Raw genomic sequence first — 17801 nt, 5'->3', positions numbered from 1 at the left:
ATCCCAACAAATATTCTATAGAAATAGATTATATATAGATTATGTAAAGGTGACAAATACTAACAAAGACATATTTTAATCTATTGAGGCCACATTATCGTATTTGAAATATGTAATTCTGGACCATGGATAAAATGACTATTATCACTTTTTATCTTCTTAGTGATATAATATCAACAAATTAAATACAATTTTGATAATTAACAACAATTATATACTTACATAGCACAATAATAAACAATTTCTTCATTCAGTCTTTTCGTCAAGTCCACTTTTCTCAGCATCACTAATGGCCTTCAATAGAGATATTGGATCAGGTTTGTTCGCAGTAGCAAATACTTTCAGACCAGCATGGACTAGTGCTTGCTCAGTCACAGGTCCAATAGCAACTGCTTTTATATTGTTCATATCGTATAATTTCTTTTTCAATAGAGCTACTATATGTTCTACTATCGATGGACTAAAGAAAACAAATATTTTGGGCATGTTGTCCATGAATTTTAATAAATCACGCTCCAAAGTTTCACTGGGCAGAGTTCTATAAACAACTATTCTATGGACTTTTATGTCATTTTCATTAAGGGTCTTTTCAATTGTTTCTCGCCCTATCTCGCTACAAGGATATAGTAAGGGCTTGGATTTCTTTGCAACAGAAGTCACTAACAATTCAGCTAATTCTTTGGCATTGCCAGTTTCTTTACCAAAACAGTTGTCTGAACTTAAGTGAGTTTTAACAAAAGATTCAGTTGCTGGTCCTACACAATACACTGGCAAAATTCTCCAGGGGTGTAGAATGTTATCATCTTCCTTTGCAGAAAGTTTAATTGCCTCTGCAGCACGTTGGCTTGTTATTATCAACCCTATGAATGCATAGAAGAAGATAATGAGATGAATGAAGATAAGGCACTAAAATCATATGTAATATTACTACCATAGTATGAAGACGATGACAGAAGGCATTCCCTGAGCTCCGATATATTCACGAATTCGAAACGTAAAGTAGGCAAACAGTCGCACGAATAACCTGCCGTCTTCAACGTTTTTACGTAAGCCTCTTGAGAATCATTCTTTTCAGACAAGCCACGACATAAAATTATTTTCTCGTAACGCGGTGCCATATTTGCGAATTTTCCCTTCGTCACATGCACTAAAAAACGTAATTATCGCACACCGATAATTCATACGGAAATAAACGTTCATAATTATTCCGATATATCAACGGAAACGGACGCAAGTAACTACATGACGCGTTGACGGATATTCAAGGATACTCATTTGCAAAAATACGAGACAATTCGTTGAGATTATTTTGAAAAAATGACTAATATATTACGCGCCAAAACAGCAATTCGTATCCCGGCATGAGAGCCATTTTGGTTAGTGTAGTACGATCGTCCGCCACCAGAGGCTAAATTTGCTTTTGATTATCGAAACTGTTGTTACTTTCGATAATCGAATTTTCAAATAAACGAGCAAGTTGAGTTGATAATAAGCAAACGCGCGTGATATCTTTAGCGAAGGAAAGACAGGATCGGAATTGATTTCATTGTCACTTTTATTGAAACACTCTTTAGGGTACACAAGCTATCCTAGATAAGCATTAAGGAAAGTATAAAAAAAACATTGAACAACTGCTTACGAAATCACAAAGTGGATGTCTGTTCTTACGATCGATAAACGTATCATTCGAACGCGTGCATTCGAAGGCACAACGATCCTCGACCCTTACGCATCGAGTATTTCGCCATGAAAACACGAATCGTATGATGAAAACCGACGTGCCGCCTTGTGATGCTGAAACATTGTTTTACGTCAATCAGGCGCAACATGAAGACGCGGACAATGATACACCCAATGCCCTGTAAAGAACTAGACTTAACAAAGAAAGGACACGAGGAAAGAAGGACAAAGTTATGTATAGGATAAAATATGGATATTGTATCATATAAGATGGTCGAGTGGAAAAAGGAAAAAAAGTAGGGAGTTTTACGCGCTAAACACTGGCAGCATTGCAATCTGTTCTCCTGGCAAAATCTCGGCGAACGTCGATATACGAAATATTCGTTTTCGGTTTACGAACGATTATAGCGCACAGAGTTCCATCGTAAAGGGGACCGAGTGCCTTCTTACTCGGATTCATTACGCAAAATAGAATGTTTATCATGAGAATCCAGAATCTTCTTAACATTACAACTAGTGAAACTTATGTTACAGAGAACTGTGACAACTATTATGACAGATTAAAACGTATTCTTATTATGAAACTATTTTTCAAATCAGCATTTGAATCGAATTCTCTTCCGGTTCTATCTTGCCTTTCCTCCGAAATCGAGAGGAAAATGGTCACTCTTAGCGGGATATTCGAATCGTATAAATGCACAACTCTTATCTCGCTTACGATTCTTTGAATATTCACGAGCTCTATCATCATTATTATTTGTTCAAATATTTATAACTACGCTCGTCTCGTCGACATGGTTCGTTGGTTACTTCCGCTCGTAAAATTTCATCGATGATAAAAGGATAAGAGTAAAAGGAAAATTTTTTAAAGAAACATTGTAAAAAGCCTAGCCTAACTTAGAGTACGCTTAAAATCTACTTAAATAATAATCACAAATGTGAGACCAAGGTCCAAAGCGCGCAGTCTGGCCAGGACCATTAACCGACAGGCGGTCTCGATACCTGATTTCCGATAAAGAATTTGTTAAACAGTTCCTTTACGCAATCTCGGGTGTCACAGGCCTTCGTCGACTTTGTTCGAAACGCTGGACGCAGAAATGAATGTAGCTTGAAGAAAAAAATTGTAAAACCAATCGATTACCCGTCCGAATTTTTACACGATAATTATCCGAGACTAAAAAAATGAGAGTCGGAAGGGTACTTCGTTAATATTTCACTGTTCTGTGAATAACAGGTAGAATATTCGTCGAACCTCGAACCGGAGCTGTGACAAATGACTGGTGATTTGTCAAACTCTCGTTCGTTCGAAAGGTGAACAACGTCTGCCAGAAAGAAGTTTTCCTTTTAATGAGAAAGAAAGGAGGAAAAAAAAATTAGAATTCATTAAGCCTCTGTCCAGTGAGTCGACGACTATCGTCACGGAATCTTCCGGTACCGGGAACCATCGAAATAAAAAAAAAAAAAAAAAAAACAAAAGAAGATGTAGAAATAAATGCCTAGCAATTAACTTGAAGACACTCCGATAGTGAAATATTATGCAACTTACATACTTAATTGGCCTTAAACGTAAACAGTAAAGTGTAAAGTTATGACTTAAGTACAACCACAAGAAGTTAGTCATTATTATGGCATTCATAATCCTTAACTACGCTCCCTATTAGATTAACTAACGGCGCGTGTTAACGTAAATCTCTCTGCTAATCGTGTGCCTGATGATTTTTCGCAATCTTCGCATCGCGAGAAGCGCTTCCGTAATCGACCACCTCATCCTCTACCGCCTACTACATTCGCTATTTTTTGTTCCCTTGCTTTAGAGGCGATCTCGTAATTTCATAAAACCATCCTCGGATACTGTTTTCATTGATCGTTCTGGATCCAATCGATTATTCTTCTCGTTTCGAAGACGACGCAGCTCTACTTTTCCACGAATTATCACTCAGTAATTTCTCGAGATCTCTGTAATTACAAAAGTCGCTCGAACTTTGGTAGAGCGAGTTTCCTAAATCGTACTCCGAGTCTCTTGACGTTTACATAAAAACAGGACTCGAAAGATCAATCAGATTTTCATCTATCTTATTCCTCTAGATTACAGTTTGTCCTTTTTTTTCTTCTTTTTTTACAAAATCGTTCCCTGAGTCTCCTCGATCCTTTAACCTTGTTTCTTATTGTTACTTAATTAAGTATGTCAGATATTCAGATTTATTCTACTCTAAAGCTACAGAGATCTTGCTGCTAGATCGCGAGTCGTGAGCGCCGTCTTTCGAGTACCATTTCCGGTTCCTTCAGGTCATCCAGTTAGCGTCGTCACAGCCTCGTCTTCGAGATGAAAGTTGAATGGAAATCTTCGATTGATAATCGCAGAAAGCACGCGGTATACTGTTGCGATTCTTGCTCTTTTCTCGTTCTAACCGTCTCTCGCGGTTCGATGCGAGAATGATTCAAAATGTTAGGTTTTCGAATGGCTGTCGCGGCTGCGAGGAATTAAAAAAGAAAAAAAAGAAAAAGGGACAAATGGTGGGATCATCGACGGACCCTGGATCCGTCCCTCCATCGTTGCTTGAGCTCTGGCTACGAGTTTTGATTAATCGAAGACATCGGAGATCCTTGACGCCCCATCCGGACCGCTCTTTGCCTTCTTCAGCCCTTCGTCGGTTCGAATCTGAAATCAAAAGCTGATACGTTAATCGAGTCGTGTTGATTTATCGATTATTCGTATAGAAAGCAAGTTTAGGAGGATAAAATTGGATAGACGTTCTTTCTAGGAAATGATGTAGAAACAATAACCTACTTTAGTATGAAATATTATTATTTATTACTCCCCTCGAGAAAATGAACTTTCTTACATCTAATCTCGCTCTCGTTTGCCCCTTTCTCTTTCCGTCTTAACAGGAATGGTGTCAGGATAGACCGATAGACGGATGGTAGATCGGCAAAGAGCCGTGTCCAAGAGCATGAAGATCTCAGCTACCACCACGTGCTGGTTTCCCGTGGTAATCGGGGAAAAGGAGAACGATCCCTGGCGGTCGAACGAGCAGCCCCGATAATCGACCCTTCGAGCGTACCAATAATTTGACGTAATTTAATAAACGCGACCCTGGCGTTCGTCGTACGTGCGCCGGGTCGCGCGACTATCATTACCGACAGTTTGATCGTATCTGGTCAGTGCGTAATGACGATGCACCTAGTCCACCGTCAGTGCACCAGTGCTCGATCATCGGTCATGCAAATTGCCGATGCAGAATGCAGGCCTGCCCTCCGCGATACTGACCATCTTCTCTCTTTTACGTGGGAAACAATGTATCGTGGTGCATACAGTTCGTTGATGATTCGTGTCTTGGAAACGGAGCTAAGATCACACATAGATATTCCTTCAGAGGAGTGTCTAATCTGTCGAAAATTTCCGAAAGCTGAAACGCGTTGTAAAAAGGGGTAGTTTCGGAGAAACATCAAGATATTTTGTACGAAGTTATATTTTCTTTAAATTCAGATGTTCGCTATATTTTCGTTCAGTCAGAGGAGACACGAAGGCACTAGAGCTGATCCGCGTTTTCGAGGTTGGCGTTCATTTCCTGCCGCCACTCGTATATTCCCGCGCACCACTCGGCTACCGCCACGGCCACAGGCTGCGCGTTCGTAATTTCCTTCGGTGCCATAATAAACGGCCAGACGAACACACCAGCCATCCTGTGCTCGCGTTCTCTTATACATATACGTGCATCTTGAAGATGGTTAGCGGCGCTTTACGCTCCGTTTGAAATTCAATTGAAACATCAAGAATTTCAGTGGCGGTTTGCAGTGTTAAAACGACCGCTTTATTATTCGCGGAGGACGTGCGGCGACCCGTGCGGGATAGGTCATGATCGAATAAGTAATGAAATACGTCGATTCCATCGCACAAGTGGATCGTTATCAAGATGATTCATGAGAAAGATGACAGGGGGAAGGTAAAGAGGGCAGAAAATGCCGTCGTTTACAGCTGTTCCAGACGTTTACCTTACGACTAATAATATCTAAGAATATCCAAGAGTTTTATACAATTGGTAATTAAAATTTCACGACGATTTATTATCGCCGCAAAATAATACCGGTGGCGCAATAACGTGCTTCTAATAATGGTAAATGGCACCCACAGGCTTCCACTCTCTCGACTATCTGAATATTTCTAATCTCTGTCTATATTTATCTTTTTTTTTTATCAATCTCTTATTATCGAAGTAAGAAAAGAGAAAAGTAAGTGCATAAAATATATTTTGAAACGCAGTTTTCTTCTTGGCTTTACTTCGGTGGGGCGAATACTTCAGCACGCCCTCACGATGGCGTTCCATCTAGCCTGTTGCGTTCAACGTCCCCCCAGACAGAGGATTCACGGCGAAGAGTTACGAGCCTTCAGACTGATTATTATTAAGCCCCGAAGATTTAAAGCACCGCTTTGTATACCTGGCTAGCGCGGCGAACGAAATTCATTTAGCGATCGAACAACTGCGACGAGCTCGACGTTTTAATCAATCAAACGGGTCAATAGCTTCTCTCCTCCTTCGTCTCTCCTCGCATGGCCCTCGCCTCACTTCTCCGTTATCTTTCGAACCTACTCCTTTCATTCAACGAAGTTTCGAACGATTCGAAAAACAACTTGTTAGAAAAGATTTGTTCCTTTGACGGAATAGAAATCACAGTGTCTTTCGACTCGGATTTTTCATGTTTCCATCAACAGACATGTTTCATCCATCTGAGGTTTGAGTACGAAGCTTAAACAACGATTATCTTCGACAAACTGAAGCGATAAATCTTATCAGCGAAAGCACATCGGTGATTGTCCACCATCGATAGAAGAAGATGGAACAACTAATAGAGCGGTGTATGGACGTACGCGCGGAAAAAAGGAGCAAGACAAAGGATGCAAGGGATTCAAGGTCGCGTTTGTGAAACGGCAATCGAACGAATCGATAAATCTCCAGGCGACTATCGATACCGAGAGCCCGCCCCTATGTACAATGTTGTCATTGCACGGTGCGGCATATTTGCAAATTATTTATCACTCGACGGTACGTAGCAATTACTACGAGAGCCTCAGCCGAGGTATTTCATTCGACGATAATCGTGCGAAATTCGCGTTCGACGACGGTCGAGGCTTTCGCGTCGCTATTAATAATCGTAAACGATCATTAATTTTGCGTCTGATGTTAAATCGAAAACGTGATTTTTCCTTTTTCTTTCTCTTTTTCCCCCTCCTTTTATTTGCATTGAAAGCAGGCAAGAGGCAAATTGAAACGCGAGAGGAATCTCTGCGTAAGATCGATTCTAAATATAGACCGCACATTTTATTTTCTATTCGAGTTAAACGCAAACCGTATTGCGTCGTTACCGTACCGTAACCGTACGCTAAAGAATAGGGTGAACAACGATAAACTGGAAGATGTAACGTTTGCGAAGTGTGACGAATGATACGTGAAACAGTTTGAAGAATTTCAAAGGGTTGAGGAAAGTTTCAGCTACTCTTCCAAGAATCCTTTTCAACAGGATATTTTCGTCGAGAGCGAAAAGAAGTTGGCTTTTACAGTCTCTTTCGTGGCGTCGTATCACGTCGAGTGAATGACACGACACGAGTCGCCGCGCATGGTACGCCATACGTTGGAACAAAAACCCTTCTGCCGTTGTTTCATCGTGCGTGGCCGCACAATGACCGTGCATGTATTTATTTTTCGGCGACTATGTGTGACCACCGCATCCAACCAAAAGAAAATTATACCTCGCGATTTCGAAAAAAGGAAATATTACAAACTGTTACGAGTTTCAGAATGATCTAATCTCTCGCTTCGATCGTTCTATCGTTCCCAAAGCCATAAATATTAGCACGTCGATAAAATAGTAATATTTTCATAGCTTACTAACGCATCGTATTATGAATCGTTGAAGAACAATTTTTAAGCGTCGACGAAAATTCTTCGTGTTAGAAGCGACGTTTGCTCGGTGCACGTGTACTTTTCGCAAAGGCCGGTGCCGCGGTCCGGCCGTCGGTGTGCAGAGGTCACCGACCCGGACCCCTTCGCCGGCCCAGGATTCGCTAAGGGGACCCAAGCTGGGCCAAACTTTCGGTAATGAACCCATTGTTGTACCTGCCACCGTTTATCATGTTGAAGTCGCGTGAAGCGCTGAAAGAACTTTGTCGAACCAAGCCACTATATTCTATTCAAACACGCTATGCAGTTATTTCATGGAAAAAACGTGGAAAATGAAAAATCCGTAAGCGAGACGGTAAGGATTTTTAAGCCTTCGTCTTTGGGATGCGACGTCCTCGAAACATTTTACGATAATTTTTTAAGTTACAGTAGAATGGTCGTTTGAGAGAGGAAATGTTTGAAAGGTTGGAAAACAAAGAATGGTTACAGTGGCCCGTTTCCGTGCGGACAGCTGCGACCAGGTACTTACAGCAGGCTTCATAAAGGAGGACCTTTATTGGCAGTCGACGTCGCTTCGTCGCGTGGCTACAAAAAAGCCATGCTGCAATCCAGCCGCGAAAAAATTCGCTCTCGCTATTGTCCCAGTGCTGAAATGCCCTTACACTCGCGTATGAATATGACTATGATGATACCCGTAGCAGCGTGGGTCGCTTTGTTCCTCCTCCTCGCTCTTTCTTACCCCGCAGTGGCGTAGGATTCGCCAGGATCCGTACGCCACACGAAAATCGAACGCAGCTGACGCTTTTCCCTTTTATCGAATTTTAATTGCTTCCTTTCTGCTATTATATGCCGACTGTCGTGCCACAAAGCAATGGAAAGGTTTAACGTTTAACGATAATAATCGTAGTGACGGCTGTAAAATTTTATGGTAATCGTGAATGCTATTGTTCACAATTTTCTTACGAAGAAATATCCTCCTTTAATACCATATTCAAGAATGGTTAGACAATACGAGAACTTGGAATTTCAAATGATTACTCGACGATGAAAAATTTCATAAATTCGAGGAATATCGTATTTTACAAACAGCGATATCAAACTTATCCAAATATAAAGTTCCAAAAAAAAAACCCAAGAGCTTGGCACTCAAAATTTCTTTGATAGAGACAAATTTCAGAACGTGCTACAGGCTCGAAATAGCCCGAAGCGGAGGATGCTCAAATTCCAGACAGGCAAATGTCGGCCAGTGAAATTTGCACGTCCCATCGTTGGGGAGTAACGCTTCAAGAACGATTCGCGGTTCAACGACCGATCGTTTGCGAAGCCCTTCAAAGCCTGGCAGCCAGTCGGACGTCATATCTCAGCCGCGATCGTCTCGAAGGAAACACTTCGCTTTGGGATTCGCTTTGCTGCTAACACACAGCTTTCGTCTCTCTTTTCCAGCAACTCTGCGTTCCTCTTACTTTCTTTCTTTTCCTCTTTTTCTCCGTTCGCCAATAACGTCGAAACCCGAGGATATTTTCCACGAGACGTTGTCGGCCCTCGTAAAGATGGGTCTTAACATAATATCGCTTGTGTAAACTGGCGTAAACTAGCGTAAACGAGCGTGACGCGATTGCCAAGCAAAGTGGGTTCCCCCCTACTCGATGGTACGCCGCTTCCTCTTCGACGATTTTGGTGAACTGTCGCGCGTGCCACTTCTGGCGAACAGTTTTCCTCTGGTGTTCGTAATTAAATAAATAAATAAAAATCAGTCAATTGACAAATTTGTCAAACGGTATTTCACAGTTCTAAACTGTGTAAACACCGTTCTGAGTGTCAGCTTTCTGGAAAAGCTCCAGCGGTAGAATTATTCCAAGTCCGCCGAGAAAACGATGATCGAGCCGGTTAAGTAAATTCTCTTATCGGTAATCGGAATTTTTCATAAAGTTTTTGCATCGTGACCAAGTAGAACGAAGGATGAAGCAACACGGTGAGAATATTCCGCACTTGCGGCGTCTAGCTGGTGGAACGAGTCAGCTCGTGGCCACGGCCTTGTTTCCCGATCAGAGGTCATACAGGAAGTCCTTTTGCAGAGTTCATACCCATAAGTTACTTGAGCGGCCTTTGTCGCCGTCTCATGTACCGTTCTCAACCATGTTATGCTACTCAGCCGTACTAATACGAGAATCTTAGTTAAATCTTGGCCGCTTATCGAGAATGAAATTCGTGGGAAGAGCGTAGCCTGGCGAGACTCGGGGCACGTGGAAGGGAAAAATCGAGCTGTAAAACCTTTCTTTCCCGTTCGATCGTTTGATACCTTTGGGGTTAACGTACGTATACTTGGCGAAAGAATTCTAAAGGTGGCGACGTTTTAAAATTTCATTATTTTTACTCTTCCACAATTGCATCTATTTGCTGCTTGGAAATTTTTATTCGCGAAAATTCCAATATTTGTCATGTACGGAAAGTAGACGTATCGCCATAGCTCACTGCGATAAGACCAATAAATTCAAATGATAAGGGTAGCGAATACGACATGAAGCCGCGTAACGGTAACATAAGGCGCGAGTCCAGAGGTGTTTCAAAGGGACATTCAAACTAGATTCAGTTTGTCAAAGGGAGAAAATGTAACAACAAATAGCAGGGAACGAATGAGCCAACTGCATGACACGTGCACGTAGGCGAGCAGCCAGCTATTTTCCGATGCACACGTAGATCGTACCTTCCTTCCTTCGCTGCACGCGCTGCACAAAGCGCATTGTTAGCAATCGGCCGACCCAGATCGCTTCGCTCCATTCGGCTTGACCATGGTCGACCGGAAAAGAACTCCGAATTCTGCGAACTCCGATCTAACCTCTAAATCCTGTAAAGCTAGTTTTATCGCGATGGCAAAGTCGAGAGGAGATCCTGACACACTCGTTTAAAATACAAATTTGTCAATTTAATTTCTTTGCTGTTCGATAAAATGTTGGAGAATTTAAATAGAAAAGATGGACGAGGTTTAGATCAGCGATTGAACGTGCAGTTTTGAAACACCCTGTATGCAGATACATCACACTTATCACGCGCAAGCAGGCATCATTCCTCTTCGTCTCCTTTTTAGGATACCGCAATTTTATCCTGTCATCGTCTTATTGGATAGATTCTTCGTTTTTTTTCCTTTTTTGCACAATCAAGAAACCCTATGTCATAATCTTTTTCCTTTCGTGACAGATGCTGACAAAATACAAATCTCGAATCAGCCTCGAGTCGAAACAAATAACGACCGAGCGTAAAACAAATCTCTGTGATAATCCAAAATACGATCAAGTATAATCCGACAGTTTCCTAAATTACATCTGTCTACATGGTACAGTTTGTTTCTCGCGTAGCTTCCTTCATGAATATCCATTCTCTTGGAACGATGGTTTATCGAGAGAAGCATGACGAGCCAGAAGGTGAACGTTGCCAACGATGAAAATCGTTACGTACGGGTTGCACGGCTTGGCAATTGCACAGACGGGATTTTCGCGCGTACTTGATGCGGTGGGTAATTATTATCGGAACGGATCGCGCTCGGTATCGATCGGTATTAATTGGCCGCGCACTTTCACTCGGTGACCTTTATAATCGGCCGGCCGCAATAGACGCCCGGCACAATTTATCATTGTCGCCCGGAGAAAACTTAATTGGTGCCGATGCAACGTATACCCCTAATTGATTTCCAGCCATCACGCCTCGTTCTCTAGCCCTCTGGTTGCGCAACCAGCTCCGTGATCTTCCGTGATTTCCGCAGGTGTTGCGGTCAACGTCTGTTTCGCAGCAACAGGTAACGAGCAGCGTACGTCGAATGTTCGACGGAGATATCGTGGCTACAGAAAGTACCAGGTATGTAAATATGAAACCGGAATTTTTGTTTATTGTATGAAAATGATTAAAAATATTTTATTCCAAGTATTGCCCATCGCTAGCTATACATTTTTCCCACCTGTCTGGCGATTGGTGGATGCCACGCCAAAAAAACTGTCGCTCTTGTGAGGCAAACCAGTCATCGAGCCATTTTCGTACATATTCGTAAGAAGCGAAGTGCTGGTCAGAAAGTGCGTGTCCCATCGATGCAAATAAATAGTAATCGGACGGAGCCAAGTCTGGTGAGTAAGTCGTCTGCGAAAGTATTTCCCAACTGAACGCTTCGATCGTTTCCTTGACCGGTTTTGCTGTATGTGATGGTGCATTATCACTAAACAAAATTACTTTGTGTTGCCTTTTTTGATATTCTGGTCGATTTTCACGCAAAGCTTGATTCAAATCGATCATTTGTTGCCGGTAGCGCTCGGTATTAATGGTTCCGCCAGGTTTTAACAGCTCGGTGGTCTTTTTCGGTGGTCTTCCACGTTCTTCGTTCCTCGCGTCAAAATTGCCACTTCTGAATTTTTTAAACCACTCAAAGCACTGTGATTTACCAAGAGCATGCTCACCGTAAGCTTCGACAAGTATTCGATGCGATTCTGCAGCAGTTTTCTTCAAATGGTAACAGAAAATCAATGCTGTCCGCAAATCGTAGTTTCCAGGCACAAAATTTGACATGTTCAACGCTATTACAAACTATGCTGTTATATGAAACTTGTATTGTTCTGAGTCGAAAATGCCAACAAAGACTTTTGGCATCAATGACGCAGTTTAGTGATAACTACATTATCAGCTAGGGCCATCTATAAGCAAATTCCGGTTTCATACTTACAGACCTGATATTTGCCTATCGCCCGAAAGCATCCTGATCGCAACGTAAAAAGTCGCTATCGGCAAGAGGATATTCACGAAGGTTAATTTTTTCTGTTGAGAGATATCTTTTAACGCGGACGTAAAAGCTCACGTGGAAAGGATAAAGTTGCTCTTTTCTCTGAGAAGGTTAATTTCGGAAGATTATATTCGATTTTTGCTTTTTTTTTTTAAAGAAAAAATTAACGTGACAACTTTCAAGAAGGGAAAATTAGAGAAACGAGTCCATCCGTTTTGGCAATCGATCCACGTAATTGATAGTTTCTCAAATCAGTTGTTTATTTCTTTATCTATCTTTATCTATCTTGTTCGAAGCTCAGGCAGTCAAAGGTCTTGACGCGATTTGCATTGCCACGCATGCAAGGGACTCGCCTATTTGCAAATATAATTGCACCCTTTCCTTCTAAGTGCAGGATACGCAAGCTTTTCCACCCAACGTCGACCTCGATCGCGCACACGATTATTATGGTGATTCCTTAATCGAGGCAATTAATCGAGGCGTCCGTCGGAAATGCCTGGAAAAGGGTCTCGATGGACGACGTTTTCTTCCAGTGAATATTTTGACGCAACTTAAAGATCAGTTTCGAGTTACGGTTATGGGAAGAGATTGCCGGTATCGTTACGAGATATCGATTTTAAGTTTCTCACGATTATGTTACGCAAACGAAAGTAAATGGAAGAAGGTAAATGAAATAGGTGGAAAGAAAGTTCGACTATGAAGGAAATCGATTTTAAGACTGTGAGAAAATATTTTTTCACTTCTTCTACTATTTCATATTATCTTTTTTCTTTTCATATTACAAATGGAAAAGATCAAACGTCCATGCACGTAACAAAATTACAAAGAGGAGAGTGACTATGGACGCTGTTCGAAGCAGGGAAAGCGACCTTGACAATCTATTTCGCGCGGACTACAGGACCAACATTAGGACTGACGTATGGAACCAATGTTTTGCATCGATCACAGCATTCAACTATCAACTATAAGCAAGTACACGTTCGCCATTATCGTGAACACGATTCGAACACGAGTTACACGATCGTACAAATTTCAAACAGCAGTCAGCATCGAGGTAGTCGGACCACCCTGTACATAAATAGAAGGAGGTTATGTTCGCGTACGAGTGTTCGTCCGAGTTTCTACGTTCGCCAGAGCGGCGAAGGTCATAGTTAATCGACCGAGAGATACATAGTCACTCTGGTTACAGCGGGAAAAGTAACGACTGCTATAATTGTGGCCCTTCGTTTCCGTTTCACCAACGTATACCAGCAACGCACAATTTCCAACGGTGAAACGATCGAGCCTCGAACGATCGTTCCTCCTAGTACGGAAAGAAGAAAAGAATAGACGAAAGAAGAAAAGAAGCAACTAAGGGCTTTGGCGCGTTCCAGTAGCGAACGCGATTTTCTCACGCGGAGAACACGATTTTCCATGTAGAACGAATCGAAAGTGGAAATCCGTGAGATCGAGCGTCTATTTCTAAGCTGAAGAAGAGGATGTTCCATGATGGAAGAAAACGCGTAGAGAAAAGCAGGCGGAGATTGGGATATGGGAAGGGGAGGAGGAGGAGGAGGAGACAAGGGAAACGGCACCGTTATCGACACTCGTTTCTTTGTCTCGTCACGTAAAAATGCTCGTCCGCTCTGATAGCAGAGGACGAATGTGCGAACGGTCCGATAGAGCCACGGTGAAACTAGTTTTTGATTCTCGGTACGCGGGACCTTTTAAACAGGCAGCTGTATCTTTCTAAGAAGCTTCGCTTGGCACGATGCGACGTTGCAATGTTTTAACGTTTATCGCGTTTCGTCGCAAAAGTGCCAAGTGCTTGCTATTTCAATCCGTAAATGAACATTGCTGCAATCTTCTTTTATCTTTATCATAATGTTAATCTTCGCTTCGTATCGTTGGATCATAGGTCTTTTATTAGAATTAGGTCTTAGGTTAGCTGGAGACCGATTTCGAGTAGATTAATGGAAAATGGAAGAACCCATAGGTCAGCCATACCGACGTTTACACGAGTAGTATCGTTCCCGTGGTCGGAAAATCGATCACCGTTAGCAGCACCGTGAACGGGCGCGGGTTTCGCGCGGTCGTGAGGCTGAATCGGGCGGCGCGCGGCGTCGATTCGTACGTGAGAGAGGATAACGATAACGGGAGTGCAACACACAGGCACACGCCTGGGAAAACGATCCGCGCGTTCCTTCGTCTTCCGTGAGATGCGGAGATCGGCGACGGTGTGTAATACAATGTTATTTATTTAGCAGCCGAGAGGGTTACCGATTAAAGGGATCTCATGGCCTGCAGGCGAGCAGCTATCGATGACGAGTTTCTCTTTCTCCTCGGATCGCGTCGTAATCGGCCCCCACCCCCTGCTTTCTTGATCGCTGCTTGCTCGCTTTTTACTTCGCTCGGTATCGGAACGGAAGCTCGATGAGCCTATTAATTCGCGTCTATACCATGTTGCCGCGGGAACGCTGAGATTTTACTCATTTTCTTTGGTTTTTGCATTCAGAGATAGCTCGAGTATTTGTTTATCGAATTATCTTCGGATTTAACGACGCTTTGATTCGATTTTTGCTCTCGTGCTCTAAATCGCCTGGCGAATCTCAAAATCCTCGATCGTTCATTTTTTAAAAAGTTCAAAGTTAATTATTTACAAGTGGGACAAGTGTCAGGAACAAAAATCAATCGGTAGAGTCGACGAATTTTCGCCGGATATCTTTGTAAAGTTTACAGGCGCGTTACGAATGGCGAATGATCGGTTGCAAGTGGAAAACACGGAGGTTTTGAATTTCGCGGGCAATTAACCGCGCGTAATGCTCTGTATATCAGAGCGAGCAAGCGCGTTGCTAATGTTCCGTTCGATTTTTATGGTCACGCAAATAGTTTACGAGGCTCTCGTGCCCGTGCTCCGCTATCGAGGCACGTTCGAGCGAATCGCGTTGCCGCAATGCAACTCGCTCGGATTCGCTCTCACGCGGCGCGCTTACTCGCCTGGAAAATTATCCACTAACCCAGTGACACTGTGAGAAGCGGCGGAATCTTTCGTCAATCGCTACACCTCGATACGTGATAGTCGGTAGCCTGTCTAAACCTTCTCAAGCTTTCGATCCTTTCAGCTGAAAGATAAGTTGATTTTTTCCTTCAGCTTGAAGAATTTTTGCAACTTTCCACGCGTTCGAATAAAAACGTGGGTCATTGTCAAAGAAGTCTGCTTTATTTTTTACTCGTATCACTTTTCGACGAAGATTTCTGCATTTTGCTGTTTCAACTTTTTACCTTTGCCTTTTGATTTTTCCTTTCCTGTTTGGACAGGCTTGGGACAAAGATCGCGCGAGTTTTAATTCGAGATTACATTCGCGACTGAATTTAAAATAGGAGAAACACGTGGTCGATACGCTGGCGACTCAATTAACGACGATAAAGGTTCGATCGTGAATGGAATGTCGGCGAGTAGCCGCGGCTGCTGTCGCGATTGCTGGTCTGGAAAATTTTCCAGTAACCCAGTGACACCGTGCTCGAGACCTTCGTGGAGTTGTTCCCATCCGCGTAACGCTCGTTTGCGAAAGATACGATCTCGAGGGTATTAACTTAATCTGCTGGCGTGACCGGCGACACGCGTAGTGTGTCAATTTTTTCCTCGCGATTCCGCGAAACCTTCCTCTACGTGTATTTTAATTATTCAGGAAATGGCAGGTAGCTAAACGTCTTCTACTCTAAAAAAGGTTGCAGCTTCCTTCATACTTTTTTTTTCATTACATTTTTCATACATTTTTCTTAATACTCGATGAAATCTATTTGTACTTGCATCTGTGCATTCCTCTAACTGTACAGGAGACTGTATCTTGTATTCTGGAACGAAAATGCAGCTTTGTTAAATGCCAATCATTTGGTAGCGAACAGCGATACCTACGTATTCAGCAAATGGTATCCTCCATTCTGAAACGAGCTTTGTTAGAAGCTGATCTTTTCGTAATGCTTTTACGAAACTTATGCGTGCGTCCAACGAGTTCGTCCGAATCCTCAGAGATGAAATATCTAACCGTGATCCCCAAAATTCCACCATTTCGTCTGAATTCCCAGCGAAAGTCATTGTTCCTTGATAAAACGTTTGAAAATTACGTGTATTCGTCGATGCTTGTTGCCAGTGTTTCTCGAGAAGGCAAACGCATCGGAATATCTCGAATCAGAGCGTGAAAGGCCAGAGCGTGAAGAGCATCGAGAGTTGTTGGAAGAGTCGCGTGTTCGCGAGTGCTCGAGCGTCAGAGGGATCACGTGAATCGCGGATCGCCGGTGCTAGAGGTGAAAGAGGACGAGGGGGCGGAAAGGGGCGAGGGAGGCGAGGGGCACGGACCCGTCGATATATTAGTTATGCTCGAGGCGAGGTGAGGCGAAGAAGCGGAGGCGAACTCTCCACTGCCAAGGCGGCGCAAGGCGTGGTCTGTCCCTTTACTTTGCCTTCGCCTGCTTTCTTCTTCTCCTCTGCTCTCTTCTGGCGCTGTGCTCGCCTTCCACTCGGCACAAGCACAGGGTGTTCCTCTCGGAACGATTTTCATCGAATTCTTCCGTTTTTCGGCCACTTCTTCTTCGTCCGGAAGAATTTCTTTGGCTCTCCGTGCGGAAATCGAAGCCATCTTTCATTCTTCCATCAGGACATATCCGCGTTCTCAGAGTACAAAGTTCACTCAGAGTTCTGTTAAAACGATAGAATACTTTGCAGAAGGTAGATAATGTAGGTAACAGATAGCTTTCGGAGCGGAGGTCGCATATCTATTGTGAAATTTGTTAGCATCTTAAGTACAGTCTTCGGTATTTCTTAATTCTTATTTGATATCTCCAGGTATCCATGGAAGATAAGGAAAGGAAATAAAAATAGCACAAGCGTCGTTTTCGTAATACACAGTAGGCAGCTTTTCGTAATAAACTTTTCGAACATACAGAGATCGTTCCATCAGGGTTTAGCATTAACAATGGATTTCTGAAAAGAGTACGGAATACGATATAGCTACATAGAGCCTGAAGGAAGCAACGTTTCTACTAACTTTTCAAATGCACTTCTGACAAAAACCTTTGGGACAGTCGCGATAATCGGTTCGAAGGGAAACACCCAGTATAAGAGTAGGTTCGACTGGTTCACCTCCGCGGCTGGCAACAACTAACGAGCAGCTGTCGGTAAGGGTCCCGGCGACAATAACCCGTGCATTTTATATGTTCCCTGGTCGTGGCTGTATGCATCGATGCATCGATCTCGGCCGAGGCTTTTCTCGCGAGCCGCAGATAAGCGGTCAACGTCGTCTAACTGTTCGTCATTAACGTTATCGATGTTCCCCGATTCGCACAATCGTCTATATTTCAACGCTCACACGTGCATCTTTCTTTAATTTCGAAATAGCAACGCAAACTCTTCAGCATGAAAAGTATTTTAAGAATCGAATTCTTTGAACGTGAGATCTCTGACAGGAGAAGAGATACTTTACACCTTC

At 42.9% G+C, this 17801-nt stretch overlaps 2 protein-coding genes across 4 annotated transcripts in view; both read right to left on the bottom strand.

The window, feature by feature from the left end:
* Nucleotides 1-148: 148 nt before the first annotated feature.
* Uros1 (Uroporphyrinogen III synthase 1) lies at nt 149-1395 on the bottom strand. Its single transcript, XM_069125461.1, has 2 exons — nt 932-1395; nt 149-860 (listed from the first exon to the last, which is right to left on the bottom strand). The coding sequence occupies exons 1-2, from the start codon at nt 1116-1118 to the stop codon at nt 247-249; spliced, it is 801 nt and encodes a 266-aa protein (XP_068981562.1). The 5' UTR covers nt 1119-1395; the 3' UTR covers nt 149-246.
* Nucleotides 1396-1537: 142 nt separating this feature from the next.
* The window catches only part of sano (CABIT domain-containing protein serrano), a 144325-nt gene continuing 128061 nt past the window's right edge, over nt 1538-17801 (bottom strand). For 2 of the 3 annotated variants that reach the window (XM_069125404.1, XM_069125401.1), the window contains exon 6: nt 1538-4339. The gene's annotated coding sequence lies outside the window, so the exon portion shown is untranslated. Of the gene's footprint in view, nt 4353-17801 lie in introns of all 3 variants that reach the window. The other variant, XM_069125402.1, reaches the window with a different exon arrangement.

The sequence above is a fragment of the Bombus flavifrons genome, chromosome 13 (assembly GCF_040668555.2).
Source record: "Bombus flavifrons isolate JBK064 chromosome 13, iyBomFlav1_principal, whole genome shotgun sequence".
In the NCBI taxonomy this organism is placed as follows: domain Eukaryota; kingdom Metazoa; phylum Arthropoda; class Insecta; order Hymenoptera; family Apidae; genus Bombus; species Bombus flavifrons.
Note: the sequence above shows the minus strand (reverse complement) of the source record. Positions and strands in the feature narration are given on the sequence as shown.